The sequence below is a fragment of the Amblyomma mixtum genome, chromosome 1 (assembly GCF_055824585.1).
Source record: "Amblyomma mixtum isolate Tamu chromosome 1, ASM5582458v1, whole genome shotgun sequence".
Taxonomy (NCBI): domain Eukaryota; kingdom Metazoa; phylum Arthropoda; class Arachnida; order Ixodida; family Ixodidae; genus Amblyomma; species Amblyomma mixtum.
Window position 1 is genome coordinate 289,940,862 of NC_143012.1, and position 27,718 is coordinate 289,968,579.

Genomic DNA, 27,718 nt, shown 5'->3' on the forward strand with positions numbered 1-27,718 from the left:
TTTTGAGAGCCACTCCGGAGGGTCCGCAGCGGCCTTCTGAATGGCCAGAAACATGTCCATATTTTCGCGAAAGTAAATCCTGGCAGGTCTTGCGTCTCGGTCACAATGGTAGCCTGCCATTCTGGAGCGCCATATACAGTGGAGGCCTGTCAGCATTATTAAGTCGAAAGGCACCCCATCCTCATTTTCAACAGATAAGTACTGAATGCTGTACGGGCCTAGCGGAAATTCTTTCTTTAAGGTTCGATGCAACACATCCCAAAAATAAACCCCTTCCCAACAGTGTAAAAAAAAAACATGGTCTATTGTTTCCGGCTTCCTGCAAATCAAACAGTGAGATCCCCAGGGTAAAAAGAATTCCTTTCCATCTAAAAATTTTTTAACCGGTAAGGTTTCGGTGTGCAGCTTAAAAAAGAAGGTTTTTGTTCCTGGTGGCACCTGCATTTTTTTCACTCTCTTTAAAACATCTTTGCCTGGGCCTCCACTGTACATGGCCCTGTACAAGGGCACGGGGAAAACTACATCGCACAAAGCACGGTACAGTTTCTTTCGTTTCACAGTGGACAGAAAGTCATTCGAAAACCGTGCGGAAAGAAACCTTACACTGGCAACCTCCGCCATGCCAGCTCGATGGTTTGGAATGAACAAAGGGGCGTCTAGTGATTACGGTGTCTTCGTTCACCCCCATCTTCCTCCCTTCCCTTTACTGCGAGGTTTAGGTGTCCACCGAGATATGAGAGACAGATACATTTCCTTTCCTCAAAAACCAATTTACCGACGAGCAAGGCGTATTTGTCCGCGTTCCAGATTGGTCCAAATTGTAGTGAAGTCACCGCTCGCGAATTTTGACGGGTGTCTACCGAAATATGTGAGAGAGTTACTGCGCAACATCCTTTCCTCAAATACAATTTTCGACTAGTGTCTACTGAGATGTGTGAGACAGTTAATGCGTAATTTCCTTTCCTCAAATACAATTCTCATTTTCTTCATTACGGCCCCTCTTTTTTCTTTCACTCACACTTCCTCTCTTCCAGTACGGTGCGGCTCAGGTGTCCACCGAAATGACAGAGACTTACAGCCACATTTCCTTTCCTCAAAAAGCGTTGCGTTTAAAAGGGCAACGCATCGCGTCGAACGGGCGGTGGCGTTCCTTGGACTCCGTGGCAGCGCTACAACACGTTGTCGCGTTCCACTCCTAAAAGCGAAGCTTAAGCGTCATTAATTGGCAGTTAATTAATGCACCAACAAAATGTGCAGTGAACAATCGCGTAGCAGAATGCAGCACTCAGGCTTTCGCCTTTCATCACTTTAGCCGCTAAAGTTCCTCGTAATTTTTTGCAATAGCCTTTATACCCCGCTCACCCGTTTGAAGGCAAATGCATGACAAAGGGGAAAACATTCCACAGTAGGCAAACCGTCGTATGTTTGCAGAGTATTTGGACAACTGAATATTGAAGTACCAGCGACAGTTCACAGTGCCAACACCGCCTTATTCATTTTTCTATACTGAAATTAGGGATAGACCGTGACACTCGATGACGGAAATCTTCACAGCGGCGAGCAACACGTGCCGTCATCAGTGAGTCAGCAGAAGCAGTGGGAAGCCTTCAGCTCGAGCTTTGACGACCACGTGTCCAGTTGACAGCACGGAGCCTATGTTCTTTTCAGACAGGGAAACTGTCACCTTCCCTCAATTTTGGAGCAGCTGCGTAGAGTGGAGTTGAACGCCGCCGGGACACAGCATAAACATGGACGCCACGCGTCCAATTTAACATCTGCAGGAATGCTGGATGCAATTACACCCCGTCCGTTCACCTGAAATAGCATTCGCAAACCAGCTGCAAGTTGGATAGAGCTCTCCACCCCACATCCCAGTCTGCTGCACTGCGCTGAAACAATCATGTCGGCCACAGCGGTTTTGCTGCTCCTCATCGTTCTGCTCCTGTTGGTGCTGTTCATGTAAGCAGCCGTTCCGAAAAGGCGATAGAATTTTATTTCTTGTGTGCCTGCGAGCGCGGAATCTTTAATTTCTCTAGTGTTTCATCAGTGTCTAGGGAAAGGAATATGACTTCGTACTGGGTTTCGGGCGTGCCCAGAGTTAACGTTGAAAGAGTAGCATATATCAGCAGCATGATGTGGAGAACAGCAAAAGGGTGCCATAGACATCAGAAACACACACTGTGCAAGCCGTGAGATTAGCACAAATTTATTACCGGAGTTGGAGAAGGAAGGCTGTTATAGAGAGAGCGCATTTCAATTCAGTTCGTTTATTGATATGACAAAGAAGCAGTAAGGCTAAAAAAAAAAAGATTAAATAGCAAACAAAGGATATAAAAAACAAACTGATTGATTTATTGAAGAGATGAAAAACAGAGCGGATAATAAACGAAAAGCTGCATTGTTTCAAATGTTTCAGGAATTATTTTGCCAATGTTCTCGCATGCGCTGCGAAATGACCACCGAGAGTTTGCGCGTTGCATTGCTATGTTCGACTAGGGTCCTTCGAATGCCGTAATTAATACGTGCGTTTGCTACTGGAGTACCCAGAAGGCGTTAAAAATTCCCAATGAAATTCTGAAAGTTACTGGATTCAAACATTAAATTTCGAGCTGCCAGGAAAGGGCGCATTTTTCTGAAAATATCTGCACACACAAAAAAAAAACAGAAATAGCAAATACGCTTCAAAGGCACTATCAAGAGGGACCAAAAGTTAGAGGATAGCTAAATGTTTCACTGAGCCGTTATTGCTGTTAGGAAAACAAACATATTCCCATATATATATATACAGCATTTGCACATTTGGGCTGATTCATTCTGTTTGGCTCCGTAACGAAGCTTAATAAAAATTATTACAAGTAGATTCACCTTTTGCATCTACAGAATTTTAAACGCCGTAATGATAATAATGACTTCATTTCCATCGGTGATAGGAGAGAGTGCGGACAAAAGCAATTTGGAAGCCAAGCCCGCAGTCTCCTGTACAATACAGGTAGCATAGGGGAATGAAAGGCCCTCGCAATCCGAACTTCACACCAGAATGTGTGCCGGAAGTGACGCGCTTTCGCAAGGCCTACTGGGAGTCTTTGGACACCTGCGCAGCCAATAGGAACTCTGGGCGCAGTGTCTGCTGCGCATGCGAAATCCCGCTGAGACGGCGCCAAAGTAGGGGGGACGCTGGGGGGAGCCGGCTTCTAAAAATGTGACGTAACCGCCTCTCCTGCGTTATTTCCTTCCTCCAACAGCACGTAAATATTGACACCAGATAAAATTTGCATAGAATATGAAAAAGAGGAAAGAAAAAAGAAAGCTGCAAGATTGTACAGATTCCTTTATCTTGAAAACAATGGTTGTAGAAATACACCTGTAGTGCTCGTGCCCGAGCTTCGTCCAAATCAATATCTAATTTATGAAACAAATTCTAAATAGTTAGCAATGTATATTTGACCTTCTCTGTAGAATAATTTGCTACTATAGTAACCACCTTCCACTGTTTCGCGTGACGAGTACCGTATGAATGTATACCATGACCAAGATTAAAAAACTGATAATGAGAGCTCAGGTTATCTTTCATCGGACGTTTGAAGGCTGGTTTCAACTCGTTCTTTTAAACATACGTATTATATGGTTTTCGAAAAAAAAAACTCAGAAGTATTAGAATTCTATGGAACAATAAATTGTGCTGGAACAAGTTTTTTCAAAATATATTATGTATTTTATCGAGATTTGTTGTGGTCATCATGCCTCACACGAGCCGACAAAATAATGCTGTGAAGAAGAAGGCTTGAAGAAAATAACTCTTGGTATATATGTTTTGGGAAATATTCTCCAGCATATTCTTTACTTCCTAAATTTGGGGTGAGAATTTTTGCGAAATAACTCCGTATGTCACATGCCCGATGAAGTGCTGGCACGGAAATAGGGAAGTACGCCGTGGCGTTTATGGGTTGCAGTGCGCCCTTGAAGACTTGCTGAGAAGTACCAGGGCATAAACTATACGCACCTGGTGCTTGTAGATCATGCCTTGTTGGATGGATGGATGGATGGAAAAAACTTTATTACACACACAGACACAAAAAAAAATCTTCCAGGGTGGTCCCCTACTGGTCCAGGAGTCCACGGGCTAGTGCTTCATGTAAAGCCCGATCCACTAGCCATTTCTGGCCGGCGGGCTGAGCGGTCCGTAAAGCAGCCTCCCAGGAAGAATGGGTGGGATTGGGGATGGGGGATACTGCCTTTGGGGAAGGACATTCCCAAAGGTAATGGAAAAGTGTGGATTTGGGCACGCCACAGGTGTTACAATCAGGAGGAAAGGTGGGATGAAAGCATGAGAGGCGGTGGGGTGAAATAAAGCAGCCTGTCTGTAATTGCCGCCATGTGGCGCTGGATAAGGGCGACAAGGTACTGTGGGGTGGTGGCAGTGTCATGCGGCTGAATTTGTAAAATGCGGTAATTTGGTGATATGTAGAGAGGACCGAAGGGGCTTCTTGCGCAGGGTTGGGTGCCTGATCCTCCGGGATCCGGGAGGAGAGTTCTCGGGCCAGCGCATGAACGCGCTCATTACCGGGGATCGAGGCATGCCCAAGGACCCACGACAGAGTAACCGTTCGGTCGAGAGAGGTGGCCGTGGTAAGAATACGGTGTGTTGCCGGAGTCGCCACGCCCTTTAGGTAGTGGCGGTACGCGGCCTGCGAATCTGTGCAAATTTCTGTTATGTTTTTGTCAATGATGGAGTGGGCCAGAGCAAGTGCGATGGCGGCTCCTTCCGCCTCTGCAGGCGAATTAGTTCGACTAGTGGCGGCGGCCCCCACTGTGCCGTCTTCATAGGCTGCGACTGCCGTGAAATATCCTGGTTTAGAATTTTGTGCCGCGTCGACATAAAGGATATCGGAGCGGTTGCTGTATGTTTTGGTGTTGGATGTAATGCCTTCGTGACTGCGATAGCATTATGTCAGGATGAAAGAGGGAACATTTCGCGGCGTTTCAACCCCAACTCCCTACTACCTACTAAAAAAGAAAAAAACCTTCTCGATGTGTGATTGCATTCCTTTAAGATCAGACGCAATCGTGTAACAAATACGCAGTTGTCTGGTTGCACCCTGACATTAAATTGCGTTGGTGAAGAGAATGAAAAAAAAAAAAAAAAACTCAACGGCGCTCGCTTGGGCGGCACGGCGGAAATACGCGAGCGGTCGTCATTTCGAACTTCGCTCATTTGCCGCACACCGATCTTTTTCTCATTTATTTTTCGTTCTCGGCGTCTTCGTTTTATCTTCATATTTTTTTAACGCCGTCCGCGACATCGGTCATTCTGTGCTTTACATTCATAGATCCCGGCGAGTCTCCATATCATTTCCAGTGCAGTGTTGCAGTGGTTAATCGAGGCACCACTTCCTTGCGATGGCAAATGCTGCCATCGGTGGGGCTTATGCAGTCAGGTTCCTCCTCCAGGGCAAGCTTTCAGGGCCAATCATTAAGAGAGCTAGACGGACACACGAGATTATGAAGTTTGCGGTGATAGGGTGGCTGCATCTAGCACAGATCAGGGTTAATTGGAGAGGTATGGGAATGGCCATTGTCCAGCGGTTGGCATAGTCAGGCTGATGATGACGATAATAATTATTGTCAGCGCACAAAGAACTACGAATATCAAGGTGTCTACATATTGTCCGTTGGTCGTAGCATTCACATCCTTGCAATTCTTTACCGATATTACGCGAGAGTCGGCTTTTTCCTAGAGCTGAGTCTCATGACGGGAAGAAGCGGGAAACAAGGCGAGATGCTACTGCACGCTTATGAAGGGCAGACCAAGGCGACCGTCGTCTGCTGGGCTGTTCACGGAGCAGGTGGCAGTTCGCGGATCCTACCTTCGTTTATCGCACCGGTTAGCGTACGAGCCACCGATATTCAGTGCAGGCAGCGTGACAGCAGGTGTTAGCAAGCAGGGTGCTCAGCGTTTCATGAAACAACCTAAAAGTCTGCGCCTCACGTTTTTATGTTATTTCAAATGTTGAACGGCATTTAGGCACACAAAAGAAAAACGAAGACGGTAGTAGAGTCATGACCTCAAAGTTTAACTGTCGAAGCCTGGCGAACCTCCCACATGACCTTTTTCTCCAGTGTCGAATGTCAGAAATTAAAACAAAGGTGAAATGCTAAGCTACTACGCAAAATAAAAAATTTAGGAAAAGCTGTCTCCGCGGTGGCGTTCCCGACGCTGTTTGACTTTGAGAGCATTCAGAGTCTAACAGCATCCGTTTCCAAACGGATGCTGCTAAACGTTTCTAAACGTTTAGCGCAAGGCAGCTCCGTCGAGGATGCGGGATGACCTAGGGGGCAGCTAGTCCGGGTGCTTGGCTCTACCGTCTAAACGTATGGTGTGTTCATGTGGCGACGAAGTTTGGTGCGACCGAGAATTCTATACACGCTGGTGCTCCGCCACCCGTACGGCAGGCTTTTTGTGCTGCTGGCGATCCTTCTAACGCTGGCAAGCCCGCCGATACGTGGTTGGGGGTTATGCGACTGCCCCGCGTCAGCCATGCCGACGGAGCTGCGCACCCCGCGCGACCAGCGTTCTGAGCTATAAAGAAGAAGCAGCCACGAATTTGTGAGGCGCGCACGGACAGCCCATGTGATCTTGCTACAACATCACCAGTACCGATGCTCTACCGGCAAACCCGTAACAGCCCCACCACGCGTGAAGTGCGCACAGAGCCTCAAAGACCAGCAGCCAAGACCTCTTGAGCAGCGCTCCTGCTCATGAGGCCGCTGCTTGGGGGATCAGTCACTGAAGGTTATCGTGGTTGAGCTCCTTGTAACAGCTTCTCGCTATAAAAGAAGCAGCTATTGCGAACGTTACGCTGTTTTTGCGTTAATGATTACACAGATTTCTTGCAAGGAAATCATGCTACAATGTGCGTTTAGTGTCTATGGCCGTACTGTTTCGTCTGCAAAGCGAATATCTCGTAGAAAATCACACTCAGGCTTCCTGAGGCCTGAGGTTCTCTTCACGTAATTCAAGGGTCAAAGTAATTTGTTTCCAGACTGCACAACCCCAGCAACGCGACGGGTAATGGCGTGAGGAAGGGCAGCTACAAATACGTCATTTATTAGAAGGCCTTCGTTAACGTGCACATTGCTCTAGGCGTCTGTGCGATCATGTGGCCCCAGTGTTAATAATACGGCTGAGAACGGGGTTGATTCAATCGACGACAACTGCCGTAAAACTTGTTTCTCGGGCTTTCTGCCAACATTTGTGACCCGAAGCCACCGTGAGCCTTTACTAGGCGCCTTCAGGTTTTCTCCACAATTTGTCAAATGTCGGAAGACAGAGGCGCATTATTGCCAGATTGGTTTTCAAGATGACTCCCTCGTTTTTTTCTTTGTTCAGTCTGGCACTATAAGGTTTCCATTGCAGAGTTAGTGGTTCTTGAAGGTGAGTGTTTACGGTGGATTCTCTGTGAACTGGCCAAACTTCCTGTTGGAGCTGAAACAGTCAATCCAGCAAATAAGGAACAGGTTGCTCATCCACAATAATATGACTTTAGTGTCGGGGGAAAGGGAAAAATTTCTTTCCAGTTCCGTGGGTTTGTATTGAGCCGTTGGTGACAATGTCACTTGCGTTGCAAAGTGCTAGCCGCCAGATATAATGTGTTGAATGTATGGGTGACACTTTCAAAAATCTGAAATAATTAAAAATGAATTAGCTAAAGTAACCAAAAAGAAAATGATCAAACGAAAGACGAAACCAAAAGAACGAAGAACTAACTAAAATAACACACATGAAGTACTCAGAGGCACCCAGAGCCGCCGATTAGAAGAGTACGACTACGGCGTCGCATCTACAAAAGTGCCCTCAAGCATAGTACCCGGAAAATCTTTGCAGATTGGGTTGAACTGCCGCTCAAACGCTTCTATCGGCGTGCTGTTTTTTTCCTTTCCTCCCATTGTGTTCCAGATGGCGTTGGCGACATTTTTCGTACTTCAAGAGGCTCGGCATTCCTGGCCCGAAGCCGAACCTGATATGGGGGAACCTCATGGAGTACCATTCCTCGGTAAGAGCAGAAATGAGATCTGTTGTAACCGGTCTCCAATTTTTTGTTTGCTTCCTTTTCCATCTGAAATGAACGGGACCGAAGAATAAATATAACAGTCATTAATCCTGTTATGAAATAACATTGCGTGGAAAATGCATTATTCTTTTCGCATGCTTGCGCAAGTGCCTTGGTTTCAAAGGCCCGTATTAGAAAACAGGAGATAAAATAATGATTCTTGAAACATAAGGTGAATTTCGTGATCCACACAGCAATAAAGCCAAGTAAACCAGATAGCGGAATTTGGCTGTTTTAATCTGCCACTTACCGCGTGCCTTTTCTTCAACAACCATTAACTTCAGCGGTGTGCTTTAACATTTATCCTTTATTCTACAGCACCTCTACGAGGCGGTCGGTAGGTGGATAAAACAATATGGCGACATGTTTGGGTGAGTCTTGGCGGCTTTGCCAGATTTGGTTCCCTAGAAACACAAATAACAGGCTAGCAAAACTGATTGCACATATAAGTCAGCAAAGTTTCCTTATTATATTCAGTGTTTCGGCTTGCAGCTGACTGCGGTTCCTATTTATACGCAGTTTTTTCAATGGAGACGTTCCGTTCGTCGTAACCCAAGACTTAGAGCTGATAGAGCAAGTTTACGTGCGAAAATTTCAGAACTTCATGAACCGAGGCGTGAGTATTATCACTATACCGGGCGTTTCACCTAAGATTTTCTTCAATTAAAAAAATAGGTTTTTTATGTTAGAACAGCGCTTTTTTCGACATAGCATGTACCGATATAGCGAAACAAAACATAGATAAGACGTGCTAAGTAGTAGGCTAATTAACTAATATTGAATAGTTAACTTTTTAGGGATTATTGTTATTCTGAATCTTTAATCACAAACGTGGAGCTCATCGAAGTAAGATCTGTGTAAGTTTTTAGAATTTCAAAAATGGCTTTTAAGGATGCTGTTAAGTGCTGTTAAATGAGCGCTTTAATGATTTTGAGGTCTCTGTTGTAATTCGTTGCGTAGCCTAATGAACCGCTTTAGCGTCTAAGAACCACAAAACGCTTCGGTATTAGATTAGACAAAGAAACCTGTGTTGATCAGTCGTTTTGAGGTAGCCTGAAACTTTTTCGCTGTCATTGTTGTTACGCTAACGGGCCAAAGTTTATTAAACTTGATTCTATTTATCGTTTGCCGCGATTAAGTGTACCATTAGTATCGAGCACTGCCCTTAGAATGCAGAATGTTTATTTCCGGAAGTAACGAGTAATTAATCCTGTTTACAGCTAACAATGATGACTGATCAAATGCATCCATACCTCGGCAAGTCTATCATACACGTGAATGCTCCTATGTGGAAGAGCATTCGAAACTCTGTCGCTTACGGTTTCAGTGCAACAAAACTCAAACAGGTGAGAAAATTTTGCGGTTCAACTCCGTCGTGAACAGCATGACACAATCTTTCGCCCACGGGGATGTTTCAGCCCATTTGAGCAAAGTTCAGTGCGAGCCCGCTCACGATGTGACCCTCCAATCATCTCAGGACTTGCCTGAAATGAGAAAAATATAATTGAATTCGAACGACAGGTAAACGGGAACCAAAAAGGTATAGAAAGAGCTTTGCTTTTCAAAACAGGTTGGCTGACTGAAATATGTTCTTTGTTAAATGTTCTTGATAGGCACTTTGTTCGAGGCGCCTATTCGAGCATGTTCGAGCATGAGAATCCTAATCGAGCATCAGCATCCATCGAGGCAGATGCTAATTTAGTCATCGCCAAATGTCATGAAAGATGTGCCCTCGGCGGTGCCAACTGGGAGTTTTAATTTTAGTTATTTTTGGCTGCCCACTCTATCCTTCCTAATAAAAGGCGTTACTAGGGCAGCGTGCTACGAATTCCGTGAGCTCGGGCCAGGTAGACATCACTTCTAAAGATTGTTGGATACTGGCTAGTAGCTGTGAAATTTGAATCTTGAGGACCTTGCGCTGCACTGAATTTCACGGGGAGACGACATGCGCATATTAACAAAATAAGATGCAAATATTTGAGCATGCTAAAGCTGGAACCTTTAAACGTTAGAGAAGTATTACCTGTTTACAAATAAGACAAGAAAGTTAGCTCCTGGAAAAGAATACATTACCTGTAGCAGTTGATACTTAGTAAAGAAAAATACGAGATCAAAAGAATGAGAATAAAAAAAAATCCAGCGAGGAAGACAAATAACTCATTAGCAGACAAGTGCACTTTCTGCAGTTGAGAGATTATATTTCGCTAGGGCTTTCGAGTGTTTTTTTCTGGTTGTGTTGCTGTGTCCACTGTGTTTAAAGTTGTGGAACATCTTCATGCTTCCTATCGCGTCCGGGTTCAGATGCCAGGAAGTGAGCGGTATTTCTGAGTGGATTTGGCTCAAGGAACTCATCAGTTATCGTACCAGGCGAAATATTTCTGTGATGTGAACAGCGCTCGCAGGAAAGGAGGAGCTATTGACTTCCACGGCTTTGATTTCCCGCTCTCTGATGCTTAGATGATGCCGTATTTCGAAGAAGACGTCAACTTCCTACTGAAGTCTCTAGAGAAGTCCGCCGACACTGGTGAGGAAGTTCAGATGATGCGCAAGTACGAGCAGCTGTCCATGGACTTCGTAGCACGCGGCTGCTTCGGCATCGACGAACGCTTCCAGGGAAAACCCGAACACCCGCTCTTCGACATGACCCGGACGGCGTGTTGCCAACTGATGACCGGGCCGTTCCACATGATCGCTCGTAAGTGAGGAGTCTTTGTTGTTGGGTTGTCGGATGAGTGATTATAATGGCAACATATGTAATTGCCAGTTTTCGCAACCTGGTTTGGGAATAGTGAAAACCTGCCGTCCAGTCTCAGACTCGCCAAGTACGGCCAGCTAGACATGCGTTACGTGTGCAAAGTTAACGAGCGGTTATAATTTTGTTTTGTAAATGTAATGTGGCGTAGTATGCAGAAGAAGCGACAGTTCATAGCATGGCGCTCTTTAAAAGAACGCTTCGTATCTAGACACAGTGGTGCATTTTGTTTAAAATACCATGTGTGATCATTTACGCGGAAAGGGTGCGCAAAACTAATATGCATAAGAGAAAGAGGAAGCAAAGGTTGTTGCTAAGTCGTGCGTTAAAATAAAACTCGCGTTTTTATTTGCCTTAGTTATTCGGTGGATGGATTTGGGCTGAAAGCCAACATAAATGAACATTCAAAAAATAAATAATTCGTAAATCCATTTCGCCTACAAAGCAAAAAAAAAACACAACCTTAAAAGCGTTTTGAGAAAACACAGCTTGTCCACTTATCAATTACTGCTGCTTAAATCTTAGCACGCATTGCAAACGTAGCATTGACGTGCAATACACAGAGATAGGGTGTTTCGCACTCTTCGCAGACATAGACCCCAAAACAGTGAAGCAAGTCAGTACATCATAAAACTAGCAGTGCTAACTAGCAGAGCCTAGCCAATGATCCTACCGAGCGCGACACATGATGGCAGCGAGAAGGAGAAATTTAGATTCACTAGGAATGAAGTTTTTGTTCTCGTCCAGCACGTTGGTAAGTACATGCGCTGTTCTTCGAAACCCCAGGGCTGCCTAGGCTAAGCTGTTGCACTAGCATGCGACAGAGACTTTGTTTTTAGAGGAAGTACGCCACTTGCGCCGCTTCTGACCAAAAACGGTCAATGAGCCCGTCAGCGCGCGCGCGCCGTAAAATCTCGAAATGGGTTTCCGCTCGCTATTTCGAAATTTCTATAAAAAGTGAGCATAAATCTTCTGGTAAACACTGTGCCATGCGTTATCAAAACTTTTCAGCGCTAGTTCACCCTCCGGATGCACTCCCACGGAGCGGTTAGTAACGAAAAGTCCTATTGCCCAGATAAAATGGCTGAAACTATTCTAAAAAAAACCGGCATAAAGCAGTTCTGTGTTCAAAGCAACAGGTTAACGCACGGCTGGCTGCCACTAGAGGTCGCTCTTGTTGTTGACGGCTGCATGGTCGCTTCTGCCTTCCTGCGAAGAGGCGCAGTAAAGAGTATTGGCATTTTGAGGGCTGTCTCTTCATGGTCTCGGAAAAAAATTGTGCACTCAGGGGATGCGTTCGCGAGCAATAAAAAAAAAATAGACTGAAGAATTGGAGCACGCTGCATAACGCATTTGAAGAGAACCGCAATCTTGGAAAGCCTAATGCGCCGGTACTTAAAATGAGCATACTAACATCTCCTTTCTTATTATAAACAGTAATTGCTTATCCCGCAGGAAATTGCAGGTTGCGGTGAGAGGTTTATTTATAAGAACATACTTTTTTAGGATTTTTCAGTTCTTGGGTTTTTAAAAATTGGAAGTGTTGGTATTCTTTGTTTGTAGAGAGCACTACAAGCTTGGGTCCAATCATGAAGCTTGTCTGCCGTCTTTCACTCCTGATCGGAGACTTCGTCTTTGATACCGTGACGGCGCAAACAGCAAAAATAATTGAAATGAGGAAAAACGACCCTTCGGTAAGCGCTCATATTTCGATCTAATCATTCATTAGGCTCACACAGAGCCCAACTACAGGGAAGACATATGTGGTGCGCTGCACGCTATTCTTACTCTAGGATGCCGTCTGTTTGCATGAGGCATGGCCAATCTCTTTCGTAACTGCATCTGAGTCATGCAAAATATAAGGCAAAAAATTAGCGGACTAATCTATTCTACGCCTAGATTACCAGACTCCAGGAATGCATGCGCACTGGACAGTCTTCTTATTTCATGAATGCACGCAGAACAACACTTTATATAAGAAAAACTATATCTATGGATTTCGTCATGTTACTTGTAAGCACCCAGTGATGACGTCGCGTCTACGGCAGATCTGCTTAAAATCATTGTCCATTATTGGCGTCTCCTTGCAAGCATGTGCTTTTAATTGCATTTGATTTCTGTGTCACGTGTCCAGGTGAGATATATCTGGCGGATGCAAGAATCGAGGACGCTAGCGTTGGCACAAGTAGTATATTAGAGACATTTTATGTACGCGATGAGCCAGCAAGACAAAAAAAAAAAAGACTGGGACTTTTTACCTAAATTCTATAAACATGCGAAAACAGACCTGCATGAACGTCGGCTTGTCTTGTTACTTTACTGTTGGCTTTCTAAGGTTAGCGTACGATACACTTTTTGATGTCATACTATCATTGTGTGCTATTATTGTGTGACTGGTGGTAAGAGTTCGAGCCTGGAGTAGCCTCCAGAGGATCTCTTGAGAGTGGAATAGCCAGGGGGGGGGGGGGTAGAGCCGACAGGCAAGGCGTTCTTGTCGAGTTTGTTCAGAAAAAGTTTGTGCCCGCTCCCTCGAGAAATCCCGGCGGGGGTCGCCATTTGCTCGGCTAATACGTCGTCGGGCTATGCCATCCACACTGGCCCGAAGGAGTTGCCTCGAGCTCATAGCTTCCACCGCACTGAAAAATCTTGTGAGATAAGGTATAGTGTTGCAATTTCAGAATTTTAAACTGATTAAATTTTTGTTGCAATTCGTAGCTTCGGAGGCCTGACATACTGCAAAACCTGCTCGACGCAGAATACATCGAGAGCGAAACAGGGGCATCGGCAGGCCAAGGCGAGAACGGTGAGCAGGACTTCTGTCATGTGGGTATAAATAATTTGGTGGTAGAAATAGAGACGAATCTTTTTGTGCTGTTCCTGCGAAAAGGCAAAATTTAAAACAGAAGAACTAGACGCAGGAAAAGCGAGGATAAAAACGCGCAAAAAGTAACTTTATATGGTGTACAGGCGCGGATGTTTGGGCCTATTATTTGCAATTGTCCTGTAATACATAAAGGCAGGATTCATGTTTAAAGTTTCAAGCTGACAATATTTGTCTTTTCTGGATGCGGACAGGCCGATCAAACTCTTCAAGTTACATATGCTGCGTAATATTAGACTTTCTCTTTCAAAGGATAAAAAATTATTCACGTTAGACCATATTATACAACGATGTTTTAATAAGATCTGCACGCTTGCCGTTATTATAGAAAGTCGAAGGGGGCTCGAACAGTCATTCACTAAATATGAGCTTGCATGGTCAATTAAAGCATGCATGTCATTTGAGACCCGGCTATGAAAAATTTGATCCATATATTCGTCAATAGAATCGAATGTGCGGAAGGCATATAACGTAGTTAAGCGCCTGAAAAGTTCATTATTGGCTACTTTCACAACTTGTTCTATTATTTCTTAAGTATGGCCAAAGTCTCATTGTTTCTCTTCTTTTCATGAGCGCTGAAAAGGTCGTAGTGAGCGCGAGTACGGCTTAAGTGGTGCTCAAAATCTGCAAGCGAATTCGCATTTATTTCAACATGTAGTAAATCACTTTTTAGCACTTAATAGCACTCTTAACTGTGTAACAATGCCATGCGCGGCGGCCGCGTTTCCATGCAGGACAACTGGAAGACGACCGTGTACTATGCGATATCAGTGCAGGTTGCAGAGACCCATGTGGTCTTAATTAACCCGAAGCACTGCTCCACGGCGTCGCTCACAGTCCATGTGGAGCTTTGGGGCGTTAAACAGCGCATACCGCATCGTTCACCATACTATTTTAACACAGATAAGCACAAATTTGAGTGAAGTAAGCTTGAGTCTTTTTCGGTGCTTCGGATTTGTCATAATTTTCTCAATATAGACGAACACTGATGCGTGCAAGATGGGGTGGTGCAGCTGCCGCCAGCTGGTAGTAATAGCTGTGGTCACATCCCACGGAAAAACATGTAAAAAAGTTTTTAAAGCAGTTTTCTGAATTTACAATGAATCTATGATGCCATTCCTTCGTGAAGGAAAGCTGAGTGCATTCGGCAATAGATTCAGAGAGTATGAAATGCCATTTAAACTGCGATAGATTTTTAAAACAATGCGATATTCGTGCGTGGGAGTCACCGTCGGCCACGAATACCGGTCTGGTGCCGTGACTCATACACATGCAGACAAAGCAGTGTACTTAAAAAACTGCTCGGCTAACAGCTGCGAGTTGCAAGCTGTAGATGTGCAAGGGCTGCTTTACGCTAATTTTGGCTGCTCTAAAAGCGAACACTGCAGAACAATAATTTTTTTTTAGGCTGCTAAGCCCGGACGTGCTGCAGTTGTGCCAGCGCGTCAGATACGGGAAAAGGAACTCGCGAAGCGACGTTAACAAACCGAACACTTTGTTCTCTACAGGGACTAACAAAGCATATTAAATACAAACGGAGCGAAGGAATTTACAGAGTTCAAGACAAGGAAAAGAGAACAGGTCGAGGGGCAGCACAACGAGAAGTAAACACAAGAAAGAAACGTTGCAATGTTATCGAACAAACAGAAGAAAGAAATGTCCAGTGGATAGTAGCCACATACGAGGTTGAGGTGAGGGCTTCGGAGCGGGTAGTCGTCGTAGGGGGGCTGGGTCGATGGCGACAGGCCTGGAGCGAGGGGTAGCGCGCTGCTTCGCGGAACTTCAGCCCTACCGCGCACTCATTTAGCCACCCGAACGTCTTCTACCGCTAGCTTCCCACCTTCAGTCTATCAGACGTTTCTTTGTCTCGTTTATTTTATGCGAAGCATACTACTTTAGCTACCACTTCAGCCCTTCACCGTGGTTATGCGCCTCCAAATCACGTGATACATGACGTCACACCACGTGACACGATGACGTCACGACAGTGGAGAAACGAGGGCCCACCTCGCGCCGTCGCTGTGGTTGTGCGCCTCCAAATCACGTGATACATGACGTCACACCACGTGACACGATGACGTCACGACAGTGGAGAAACGGGGGCCCACCTCGCGCCGTCGCTGTGGTTGTGCGCCTCCAAATCACGTGATACATGACGTCACGACAGTGGAGAAACGGGGGCCCACCTCGCGCCGTCGCTGTGGTTGTGCGCCTCCAAATTACGCGACACGATGATGCTTCGCATTCTCCAGGCTTAACCAAGTTAAGCCTCAGCCATTTTTTTAACACTGTGAGCTTTCTGTTTTTAGCACAATTTGTGTTTATTCGAATAACTGTTGAATTTCACTTGTAAGGCACTTTCAAGAGTACTTTGAAGAAGTGTGCTACAAGATATGCAATTTCATTAAGAAGATTTTTTTTAAAAATCAACATAAATGCATGTTGTCAAACAAGACATACCCCCAACAGTCGCTCTACCATCTTAGAGTTTCTCCGAAGCATACAAGCTTTTATTTTAGTACGACATACTGCCACGTGCGCTACATTTGCTCATAACACAGTCCTCTGAAACTAGACAGCCTGCGTAGCTGTACACCAAAAGGAGTTCTCAAAAGGCACGACAAACGAACGAAAGCGAACCACCCACCATAGCAGAGAAAAGCACACACGATACCTCCGGGCGCTTCCCGTGTCTGTGAACTGCCTTTATCTTGTAAACAAGGCATTCGTCTATAGGAAATTTCTCAGCACACGTTCAAAAGTGCGAAAAACGCCAAAAATTATTTCAATCACTCTTTACTAACCAAACGATCGTAGCCTAAACGGGCGAAAAGAAAAAAAAAAGAATTGGTGACTTAATTTACACTGCGGGTCACAAGAGGATATACTGTGATAGCAAGAGAGATACACCTTGGCTATTTCAATGCCGTGTCTTTATTTCCAACTTCTTTGTTTGGTACTTTTTTTCTCATTTTCAATGCAGGCGTTGTGAAATCAAGAGCTCTGACGACTGAAGAAGTAATAACCAGTGCTGCTACCCTGTTTATAGCCGGGTAAGGAAAAAAACATTAAAAAATTTTGATGATAAAAATTCAACGTCAGTGGTACATTTCGCGAGGGAAGCGAGCACAAAATATTTCTCTACGGGTTGAATTGGTACGTTTAGTAGGCAGAGCTTTGACATAATAAAAGTGAGAAACTGCGCGCATCAGTGAGCACAACAGAAAGCATGTGGCTGATGATGTGCCTTCTACGTCATCACTGCGGCTGAATATGCTCAACGACTGATCCTTTTCTTAAACGCAATCGGAGTTTGGGTCATCAGTGCCGCGATCACTCATGCAGTAGCACATTGCAGAAGACAAGGAGAGAGGCTTGAAACACGAAGTAGAGGGCAGCGGCAAGCCTTAGTGCGTTTAGCAAAGTTTTGACAAAATGACGCCGTCGTCTAGTCTATTGGGTTCATAGTTGAGGATTATTCATACTGGTGTGGCACCACAGGGACAGGGACAGAGGCAGATTGACAACAACACAAGTGCTCACTAACAACTGACAAAATTTATTAAAAACACAAAAAATATATAGACAAAACCTATGGTTACATGCACAATCATAACACGGTAACCACAGGTTACTGTGCATGTAACCATAGGTTTTGTCTATATATTTTTTGTGCTTTTAATAAATTTTGTCAGTTGTTAGTGAGCACTTGTGTTGTTGTCACTCTGTCTCTGTCTCTGTCCCTGTGGTGCCACACCAGTATGAATTCGTACCAACTCGCCCAATTTTCAACCCTTCTGAGGATTATTCGCAAGTTTCATAGACAGTAGATGGCGCCTCTAAAATAAAATATGGCTTCCCAATAGTTGATGAGGCAGCCGCACGGAAAAAAAGTTGAAAGGGGCGCTTAAGCTCAGTCTTAAGGATATGACGTAATAGCGTTATTGGGATAATAATGCTCATATATGGGGAATTGGTCAGACTATGAATTCATAAATCCCTGGAAGTTCTCATGCCACTCCTAGTGCAGTGTTGCAGCGGTTAAGGGATGCGGCACAGCCCTGCGATGGCAGGTGCCGCCACCGGTGGGGCTTGTGCGACCCGGGTTGCCCTTCCCGAGCAACCTCTCTGCAGCAGTCATTAATTTACCTGCCACCTGCCATGGTGGTCGGTTTGCTCACAATTCGGTTGGCAGGCTGTGACGACGCCACCAGGTCACGCGACCTATGTGGCCCTTGTTAGGTTACCTCTCCGGGAATTTTTCGCTCTAAGCGGACGACAGAATGAGAGCCTTAGCGCTGCCGCGGAAAATAAAAACAGCTCATTAGCTCGCTATTTTGTGGCAGAAAATACCCGAAGGTTGCTATATATAACCGCAATAGATGTACAAGTTATGCTGCAGACGCAGGAGGGTTATTTCTGAAGGATGGCAAACAAATAGTGATAAGAATGCGCACGTAGTCGTAGGCGTCCAGATAGCGTATCAGCTACATTACAGTAGGAGTAATATACTTTGAATGAGAGACATGCGGCATGGATCTTGAATGCACTATGCGACTGCTTGCGTAAAACTGATGCTTCTTGGAAAAAGGAAAACGGCAGACTCGTGTTTTCGCAACTCTGGATGAAATGTTGATCTTGTATTCTTAAAAGACGGACCGAATTTCAACCTGGAAGTTGTGAAACTGAAGCTTAAGTTTGAGCGCGGGGACATGAGGATTCCTGAGAGAAGGAATTCGTTCTTATATATAACAATCGCCAGATGCACACGACAGCTTTTATGAGCAAGTTTGTTTACATTTCAATGCAGATACGAAACAGTAGTGACATCGCTCAGTTACGTAACCTTCACTCTTGCCAAGTACCCGGATATACAAGAGAAGGTTCGCCAAGAAATTGAAGGTTGCGTCCCCAAAGATGTAAGTGAATAGGGCGGGTGTTTTTCTTCTTAGGTTACTGCAAGCATGACGATGCTTGAAAATGCGTAATGTCATCAAAGAATTTGATTAATGTTTGCAATTGCTTTCAAAGCTATGCCTTTTTATATTTTATTGAGGAGTGAAAAGCTGCGAAGCTTCTAGCGATTAGTGCGGAAAAATGTACAGCCTTTGTCAGAACTTTAGAGTGCAAGGGGTTTGCTTCGAAGCCGTGTAGTGATGCTCCTGTGGCATTCGTGGTAGCCCAACTCGTTGTAGGAGGCAGGACCACAAATATTCTTACCTTCAGGCGATATTGAACACTCGGAATGCATTACGAGCCACGCTGTTTTCCTCGAAAGGAAACCCCCTGGGCTCCAAACTTCTGACAAAGGGTGTACTTATCACCACCACCACTACTACTACCACCACTAAGTTTCTAAGTTTCGTGCGAGCACTGATATCGCCATCCTATCACTTAAACAAGTAGATAAAAGGATAGGTTCCTTCTTAAAATTTACACTTTTCTTCAATTATTTTTATTGAGATCTACTTGAATTTACCTGTTACTCGAAGTGAAACATCCAAAAAGTTGTGAATGCTGCAGAGCACTTGTGTTGAAGAAATAAGCTTCGATAGTTAAATGTCTTGCGCTGAAACGAACGTCGTTCACACGATGTTCATGTATAGATATCTGAACAAAATGGACTTTGTTTACTGCGTATATTTTCATCGAGCAGAGAATAAATGCTTTTTTAAGTTTCAAGTAACAATAATTCTTTTCAACCTCTTGCCTAGGGAAAATTGGATTACGAGACGGTAATGAAGAAGCTAAGTTACTTGGACCAAGTCATGAATGAGACATATCGGCTGTACCCTCCTGGGCTCACGTGAGTTGAGCTGGACGACTTTATTGATACTGGTGAAGCGCTGCCATAAGTCGCTTACAGTTACAACGCGTGGCTATTGCCGCCGACCGGAGGCTACTTATTGTTTCATCATGGTACGAATATGGCATAACTTCCTGTTAGCATGTGATATTGAGTCACAATCAAGAATTCTAATGGGATTGGTAAGCATAACACGAACGTAATAGGAAGCATAATATGAAAATGAACAATAAGTTGTAGTTACGCACTACGAAGTAGCATAAGAGTTGCCAAGATTTCCTTGCAAGATGAATTCGTCCTTGAAAAGTGATTGTTGGCTGTCAGCTAGAATTTTGTCTTGCTGAGCTTGAGAATGGAGACAAAGCAGACGTGAAATCTTCATAGTTAAAACACCTTTGAAAAAGCGGAACGCATGGTCGGTGTATTAATTAAACAAAGTACTGCTAAGCTTCAATGCTCCTCAAATTGCCATGCCATGGGATCTTAATAATTTGTTGCTGGTTAGTTCGTTGTTTTCTCCGGTTTTGGAGCTCCTCACAAGCGAGAAAAGAGCCATGATAGCTTAATATATCTGGAGCAAGCATCCTACTTGTCGTGGAAGCAGGCGCGTACGTATTTTTAAAATCTCGACCAGTTCGACTGCCACCTAGTTCAAAAAAAAGGCAGCATGAGCAGGGTAGGTAGAGTTCATCACGACACATCGATTCGCTAAGCTGTAGGGGCATGATCCTGTAGAAGGCACTGGGGGTTTTCGCAGTGCGTCTTCAGTTTGTTTCTTCCCAAGGAGCATATTGTTTTATTTGGGAGCTCTTTGAGGCTTTGAATAAATCTGAACTCAGCTCGATCTCTTGACGCACTTTAGGTTTGTGACCCGGCAAGCCAAAGAAGACTTCGAGTACAAAGGACTGAAATTCAAGGCCGGAACTTGCTTTATGGTGCCGCAGTTCCACATCCAAAGAGACCCACGTTACTGGCCAAACGCCTTGGAGTTCAACCCCGACAGGTGGGAAGTAGAATTGTGAAGCAACGCCTGCACTAGAGACTTTCTTCAACATAAAGGGCACCACCACCAGAATCGTAGCATAACACAGTCGCTGATTCCCGCGTTAACCTGCTGCCTAAACGCAATGCTGCCCAGGTGAACTTGAGCCATTAGGGGCACGTGGGTGCCCTCAATACTATAGCTGTTTATAGATAACACTAAAAAAACTGGGGGTATATGTGGAATTCTGGCCCTTTGTGTGCACCTAGAATGAGACGTTGGCAGACTGTCGCACCACTTCTGGACAGTAAAATAAATTGCTTACGTGTTGCAAACTCTGTGCGCTATTATGCGTGGCAACATAATCTGTGAAAAAGCACAGTAACGAAAATGCACACATATGATTGTTCACCAGGTAGATTTAAAAGCTAAAAGAAGTAATACACTTGAGCACTTCTGAAGTTAAGGGAAACAAACGGGTCAGCATTAATTGCTTTTCCTAGATGGCGTCTCGTCCGCTAACCTTCGAGAAGCGGCCACCGCGCAGAGGCCACCGTGCTGCTTAAAAGCTTACCATGCGTGATCAAATGGTGAAAGGGGTTGGAACCTGGTGCGCTCTTCATAATGATGTGCAGTGAAGTAAAGCTGCTACTATCACTTTTTCTTTCAATGAACAGCAAGAACTGCGGAAGCTATGCAATACTTTTATGAAACACTCTCTATGCCACTGAGTTCCTAATCCTAAAATCCTAAACCTAGTTCCTAAAATTCAACCCGCGCAATCTTCTCACACTGCCGTTTCCGGTGATCGTTTAGTCGTTTGTGTGCGTTAATGAGCTGAGTAGATCTTCATTACGTGCAGAATTAGGTTCTTATTGTAGATATTCGATTTCACATAATGGCAGAAAGTAGCTAATTCTCTCAATCGGTAAAGCAGTGTTGCCGCTGGGAATCCGTCTTAACTGTCTGCGATGAAGAGTGTAAGCTACGTTGAGCTACGAGCTAAATGCAGCATACGTTCAGCCTTGTGAGGGACTTATGCCGACAGCATAATAATTAGTAAGTCAATGGCTTCCTCCATTAATGAAACAACGAGAACAGCCAACCGGTGAAACGTGCTGCATTTGCTTTTTAAGGTTGTTGTTCGCAAATGAACTTGTCTAATCTGACCCGTATCGTTTTTTCTTCATGTATAAATTCTGTGTGCACCAAATAAACCCTTAGTGGAAGTTAGCGCTTGTGTTCTTCCCCTGACTTCTTGCTGCGCTATGGAACATAACGCATGCCCACTAGTCAGAACCATCACCTTGTTGAGAAGAGCCGCTGAGCTCCAAGTTACAGGCGTAACTGAAAATTAAGATAGTTGTGTCAAGCTAGAATGATGGAAGGGACAGGTGTAAAGTGAAGTGTTGGCAAGATAGGACTTTACATAAGAGAGAAAAGGAAGTCGATATCTTGTATAAAATTAACAAACTTTAGCGTACTTTGGCAGTGCAGATAAAGGTTTTAAACCTTTAAACCTTTAGTCGATTGAAGTGACCCAGTGGCCTCAAAAGAGAGACATGGTCGCTGGTCGCAGACAATAAATAGGAAGAATGAAGCTAGAAAATTTTGCATACTCTGTAAGTGGCTTGAGCACGGAATGGCTATATGTAGTTATATCAGTGAAGATAATCTTGTGATGGTATACATTAGGCTGGTTTTTCCACAGGGTTACCGATAGTGATCAGTAGACTAAATAGATCGGCAATCACTAATGTCAGAAAATTGAGAGTAATAAATAAAGATAAAGTTAGGATTCATAAAGTGCTCCGGATAAACTTTATATCACTTAAACTCTTAGAAGTGAACGAAAATATTGCTCTATTCAGCGGTGCTTTCTCTTTTCGGTAATATTTGCGTTCGAAAATATAGCTTAGTTTGGGACTCTAAGAAACGACTGTCTGCTGAGCAGCCGAATGATACTATTTCTTGAGACACTAAACAAAATGAATCAGGATCGAGGGAGGATGCCATATTCATGCCATCTCTCTCTACCGTTTATCTTGAGTATATATTTTAGCACTGCATGGTTGCGCCATTAACAAGGCTTTAATAACTGTGTATTCTTGCAGATTCGCTCCTGAAAATGAGGCCAACATAAAGAAGATGGCATTCGTGCCTTTTGGCATTGGTCCAAGAAATTGCGTCGGCCAAAGGATCGCAGACCTGCAGGTTAAATACACAGTGGCGAGATTGCTCCAGAAATATCGCTTGGAGCTTGGTTCGTCTCAGCTGGTGAGTCTCTAGAGCGTGTGTTGTGTATGGAGAATTAAGGGTTCCCTCGCATTTGAAAAGGAAAGCAGCATCATGACCATCTCTCTGAGACCGGTAGTGTCGTATCTTGGTAAGCACGCGATAAGCCACAGGGTAATAGGAGCTGTCTCCATTCCATTCAATAGTGAAGATATCGAGAGCAGGAACGCATAAAAACAAGTTTTCTTCGCAACGAAGCTTCTTTGTTTTAAATCGCGAGGAAGCAAATGGAATGTGAGCTGCTTGTTATAACTCATACCCGAGGAGACTGCTCGCGGCGGCACCAGAGGGAAGGCTACAATAAGGATTCATCCTATGTGCACTTTTTAAAAACTTTTACGCACCGTCAAACCCTGAAAACTCTCGGTTTAACTCTAAAAGCTGTGGGTATCCCTTCCTTTCTCTGTTAAAGTAATGATCTAACCTATACAGGTGCGTTTCGTTCTTTTGTATGTTTTATACTCCACTGAGTCGTTCCTCAGCCTGGTATAAAGTTAGTTTGACGTTAGCGCTATGTCGCCTAATACGTGAAGCTCAGTGATAATTTTGCTGCATATGCATACTCTGTAGCTTTTTGCGGCCTCGCGTAGAATATTTTAACCGCTAACATTTACCAGGAAAACGATCGTGCCGGCGCTGTGTGCTTTCCTAATGCAACCATCACAGTGCTCTGGCTAAAAAAATAAATAAATAAAGGTAACACCAGCGACTCGAGTGGCCTCGTGGTAATGGAGGCTTAGCGGGCACAAATTCTTCACGTGGTGTTACGTCATCAGAGAAGATGACTTTGCTTGAGGAAGAACGATCATTGCAAAATAATACAGGCACAGAGCGGATTACCGATGTACAAAAAAGTAACTTGGTTTACAATGTTCTTTTTTTCAGGGAGCAATGAAGATGGGCTCACGAGCCATGGTGTCAATGCCAGCCAGGGGTCCGTGGATAACGTTTCATCACCTCAAGAAGTCTACCTAATCGGGATGGTTTGTCATTGGTAACGAAGCGTTCTACTCTGATTTACTGTCAACGAGACAAAGATATTGCGATGAAAAAAAAAAACCGTTTTATTGAACTTGTATTAAATAAGTTTGTGACCTGCTAGAAGCAAACTGATATCTAAAAATACCTAGTGTTAGACAATTAGCAGTACACGTATAAGCGGAAATTGGTGAAGAATTGGACACTTGTTGTAACAGTCGACAGAGGACATCCGTCTGTTGCCAATTCCACAGTACGAGTCAATAGTACGGGACCCGCGCACAACGAAAAACATTACACAAATAGAAAAGATTAAAAGAAAATTGAATAGATTCGTATTTAACTGCTAGATCTGGCAAGTATCTCCGACGGTTCTTATAAACAAAGCGAACGTGCAGACATTAAAATTAATACGATATAGGGACAGACTGCAATAAATTTATTTGCTTTATCGTGATATGATCGGGATGACCAAAGATGTGTATATTAATTTAGCTTCTAGGCGCCCAGAACGACCTAATCCTTCGAAAAAATTAAAAGATTTTTCTTCCAGAACCGACGCGTTTAAAAACCCGTTTTTTTTTCCACGGACAGTATGTGAATGGAACGCGCTCACCGCCAGTACAGTGGAATTCCCGACCATCTGCTCATTCTGCTGCATGCTCAACAGTATTTAGACGGGATACTGTTACCTTTGTGCCATTTTACGCTAGACCTTGAGTGTTTCGTTTGCTTGCTTGTCGTTGTTCTCCGTAGAATTCGCTTACTGTTCAAGAGATCGAGCATGCGTGGTTTATATGAGTATGTCGGTACGATTGTGATGCCCTCTCTGCGCCTTTTTATCTATGTGGCGTTTTTCTTTTCGTTAACGCTATTACAGCTTGATTTCCTCCTGCACAACTTGTGTGGACCAGGGAATGCTTGATTGTCTGCTAGGCTTGTAACTTTTTCCGCACCCATTTTGAGGGAAATTATTTCTTGTGGTATTTGTATTGAGTTCTTTATTTCAATTTTTATAATGCTTTTTATGCTATTCATTTTGTTTTTGTGCTTTTCTCACAACCCACTCCTGTCTAAGGCCTAAGTCTGAAGACGGCAGTATTTGTAGATAAAACTTTCAGTAGGACAGAAAGTCTATTGATGACGAACTGTTATCCAAAGCTGGCAAATTGTTAATATCTTGACATTTTTGTTGGAGAAAATTTCGGCCCTTTGAACTGAATATCATACCAATTCTGTGACGTCCCCATCTCCAGCCACTATGTCGAAATGAGCGCTTTTGTAGCTAGATATTTCACATGTTGTGACCTGGTTTTAAAACCTGCACTGGATCAAAAATGTGACTTTGTTGTCCACTGCAAGAAGCGTCTTGATATCTGAATGTATGGCAAGGACAAAATATTTGCTGCACAGCAGTGATTGTGTATGCACGTTAAAATTGGCAGCTAAATATCGAATAAATGGAGCTGTATTATTCCTTACATGAAAACAAAAAAGATCAGCTAACCGAATTCATCAAGAATACCTTTCATATTTCATAGTCATAAATGCATTGTTTTCAAGTGACATTTAGAAAGAGAAACTCAAAGCGGCTCTCAGAATTTCCTAGTGCCGGTTTACTAATGATATATGCGCACATTATTTCGTTGTGTACCGACGGTAACAATATGAATCAATACTTCTTGATTGTTTAAAATTTGAGCTGTCTCCTCTCCTCACTAGCTTCCTCACTGTCGTTGCCAGCAGCAATACAAAAGAACTTGCGTCTCGTTTGTACACGCGATGATCTGTGGGAGTACATCCCTTCCTTAGGCGAAGTGAAGATTTCGGCTCGTACGCCTTGTGCTCTTTATCTATACTTACATTTTTGTTCCCAAATTAGAGAGCCATCACATTTGTTCAAGAACTAACAAGAACGGAGCTAGTGCTATAACTATTATGCTGGACAAAATTGTTCACAAAAATCAATGCTTCTTTTAGGTTTCTAAGAAGAATACGCAGCCTGTTGCCTAATGAAGCAGTGTATAGTCGCTGCAAATATTTGTTGTTGGCTAGAGACTCGCAAATTTTGAAGCAGAGGTTGCTCTTTAGCACTGTTGAGCGGAGTCTAGAATTTACTTGCGAACGATGCTTGTGTTTTTTAAAGGGACTATGAAACAAATTAATTGAGATTACGTAAAGATAGGCAATCCATCACTCGTCACCCCAGCGAAAGAATTTTCGAGCTAGCATGAATAACAACGAAGTTATAGACGATTAAAAATCACACTCCTCCTCTCCCCCCTCAACTCATACGCGCGGAGCACCAAGAAAAAATAAAGAAAACAGCTCCGGGACTGGGCTCCGCTCATGAATACGTCATTCGCTGACGTTCGGTTTACGGCTTCCGGTTGTCGCACTCCCGAGAAGCAGCGTGCGTCGGCAGCGTCTCTCCGGTCTCGGCGCTTTCTTTGCTCCCGAACTCCCGGCAGAAAGAGGCGGCAGAGGTAAATTGGAAACATATGCGTGAAGGCAATGCCCTGGCCCGCGCTTGCCCGAGGGGGTCGCGCGGCGCCTCGAGCAGACGATTTTCACCGCTACCGGAAGTGTGCCCGTGACATCGTAGCTGCCGCGGCTCGAGCGAATGACAGCGTGTGGTGGCCTACCGACGTCATGGGACTAGTGACGTCTGTTTTCCCGGTTTTGGTTTCAAAATCGCTCCCTACGAAGACACCAATCGGCCCGCGAATTTTAAAAAACGCGATTTTTAAAAAGCCATAATAAATTGCCGGCTCAGTTCCGAAGACTCATACTTGGTGTCAGTGCTTCTGAGCATAACTTCTAACATTTACAAGCGTCTTTTAATTCTTTTCATGGTCCCTTTAAGTGTGTAGCTTCAATAAGAATATGGCACACCTTCCAGGCTTAACTCCTTGAAGGTAAGATATAGTTTATTTTTATTAAAATGTTAATGATTTTGGCACTCTATTTTGCAACTTTGTTTTGTTTCTCTTGCGTCTTGGTCGGAGATTTCTATGTAATTATGTCTTTGGTAAAAATTTGCTTAGCGACCATATTTTGTACTAAAGCCAGCGCAGCCTGTGTTGTGCTAGCACCTAATAAAGAATAATTAAATAATCAAACTGCTCCAGGAAGCACTGTTCATGAATTCTTCAATCCCATTAAGCTTGATGACGGCAAACAAACAGTGGTAAACGTTTAGGAACAATGAGGGCGTTCTCGTGCCCGCAGGTCTAACATATGAATCGAAAATGGAGGCCATGCTTGTCCGGGCCTAGCGGAGCTGCCGCAGCTACCTGGGAGTTTGCACGACGGCATCGTGCCCGCGCGTAGGAGCAGCATGAACGTTGGCCAGCTGCGTAGCTGTAGGATGCGAGCAACCTCTGGCGACCAGTCATTACTGTAACTGCCACCTACCACGTGGGCAGTTTGCTTACAATCCGGTGAGCAAGTTGTGGTGACGTCACAAGGTCACGTGACCTAGGTCAACCACTAGACGACAACACTAGGTTTCCCGCCGAACGGAGCAGTTAGTCCTATCGCGGTAAAACTCACCTACGAGCCTCGAAAATCTGCGTTCAAGACTACGCCGCTTCATGGCCATTTGCCTACTGCGAGCCCGCTAGCGACTACTGGGTCACCTCGTTTGTTTTAAGTTATGCAGGAGGACATAAACAGGAGGGACACAGACACAAAGGATGAAAACATGCCTTTTCAGTTGAGATTAGTTAGCAGCCGATGCGACGGCTCAGTGATTGCGGTGCTTGGCTGCTGAAAGACGCGTGTTCATCCCCGCCACGGCGGTTGCATTTCGACGGAGGCAAAATGCTAGAAGTCCGTGTACTGTGCGATGTCGAGACTCCATGGGATGCGCTACAATTTCTTCGCAGTTTCATTCATTCGCTGTTGGATATTT

At 44.3% G+C, this 27,718-nt stretch overlaps 1 protein-coding gene across 1 annotated transcript; it reads left to right on the forward strand.

Annotated features, from left to right (window-relative positions):
* Positions 1 to 1,770: 1,770 nt before the first annotated feature.
* Positions 1,771 to 26,936, forward strand: LOC149372004 (cytochrome P450 3A14-like). Its single transcript, XM_089566370.1, has 14 exons — positions 1,771 to 1,959; positions 7,955 to 8,051; positions 8,427 to 8,479; positions 8,628 to 8,724; positions 9,329 to 9,454; positions 10,566 to 10,803; positions 12,424 to 12,554; positions 13,576 to 13,663; positions 16,725 to 16,794; positions 18,552 to 18,660; positions 19,456 to 19,547; positions 20,410 to 20,550; positions 22,644 to 22,806; positions 23,710 to 26,936. Exons 1-14 carry the CDS (start codon positions 1,901 to 1,903, stop codon positions 23,797 to 23,799), a joined length of 1,554 nt encoding a protein of 517 aa, XP_089422496.1. The 5' UTR covers positions 1,771 to 1,900; the 3' UTR covers positions 23,800 to 26,936.
* The last annotated feature ends 782 nt before the right edge of the window (positions 26,937 to 27,718 follow it).

Coding starts and splice junctions, on each gene's coding strand:
- LOC149372004 (XM_089566370.1), top strand. CDS start 1,901: ATGTCGGCCACAGCGGTTTTGCTGCTCCTCATCGTTCTGCTCCTGTTG. Junction 8,480..8,627: donor CAATATGGCGACATGTTTGG/GTGAGTCTTGGC, acceptor ATTTATACGCAG/TTTTTTCAATGGAGACGTTC. Junction 10,804..12,423: donor GCCGTTCCACATGATCGCTC/GTAAGTGAGGAG, acceptor CTTTGTTTGTAG/AGAGCACTACAAGCTTGGGT.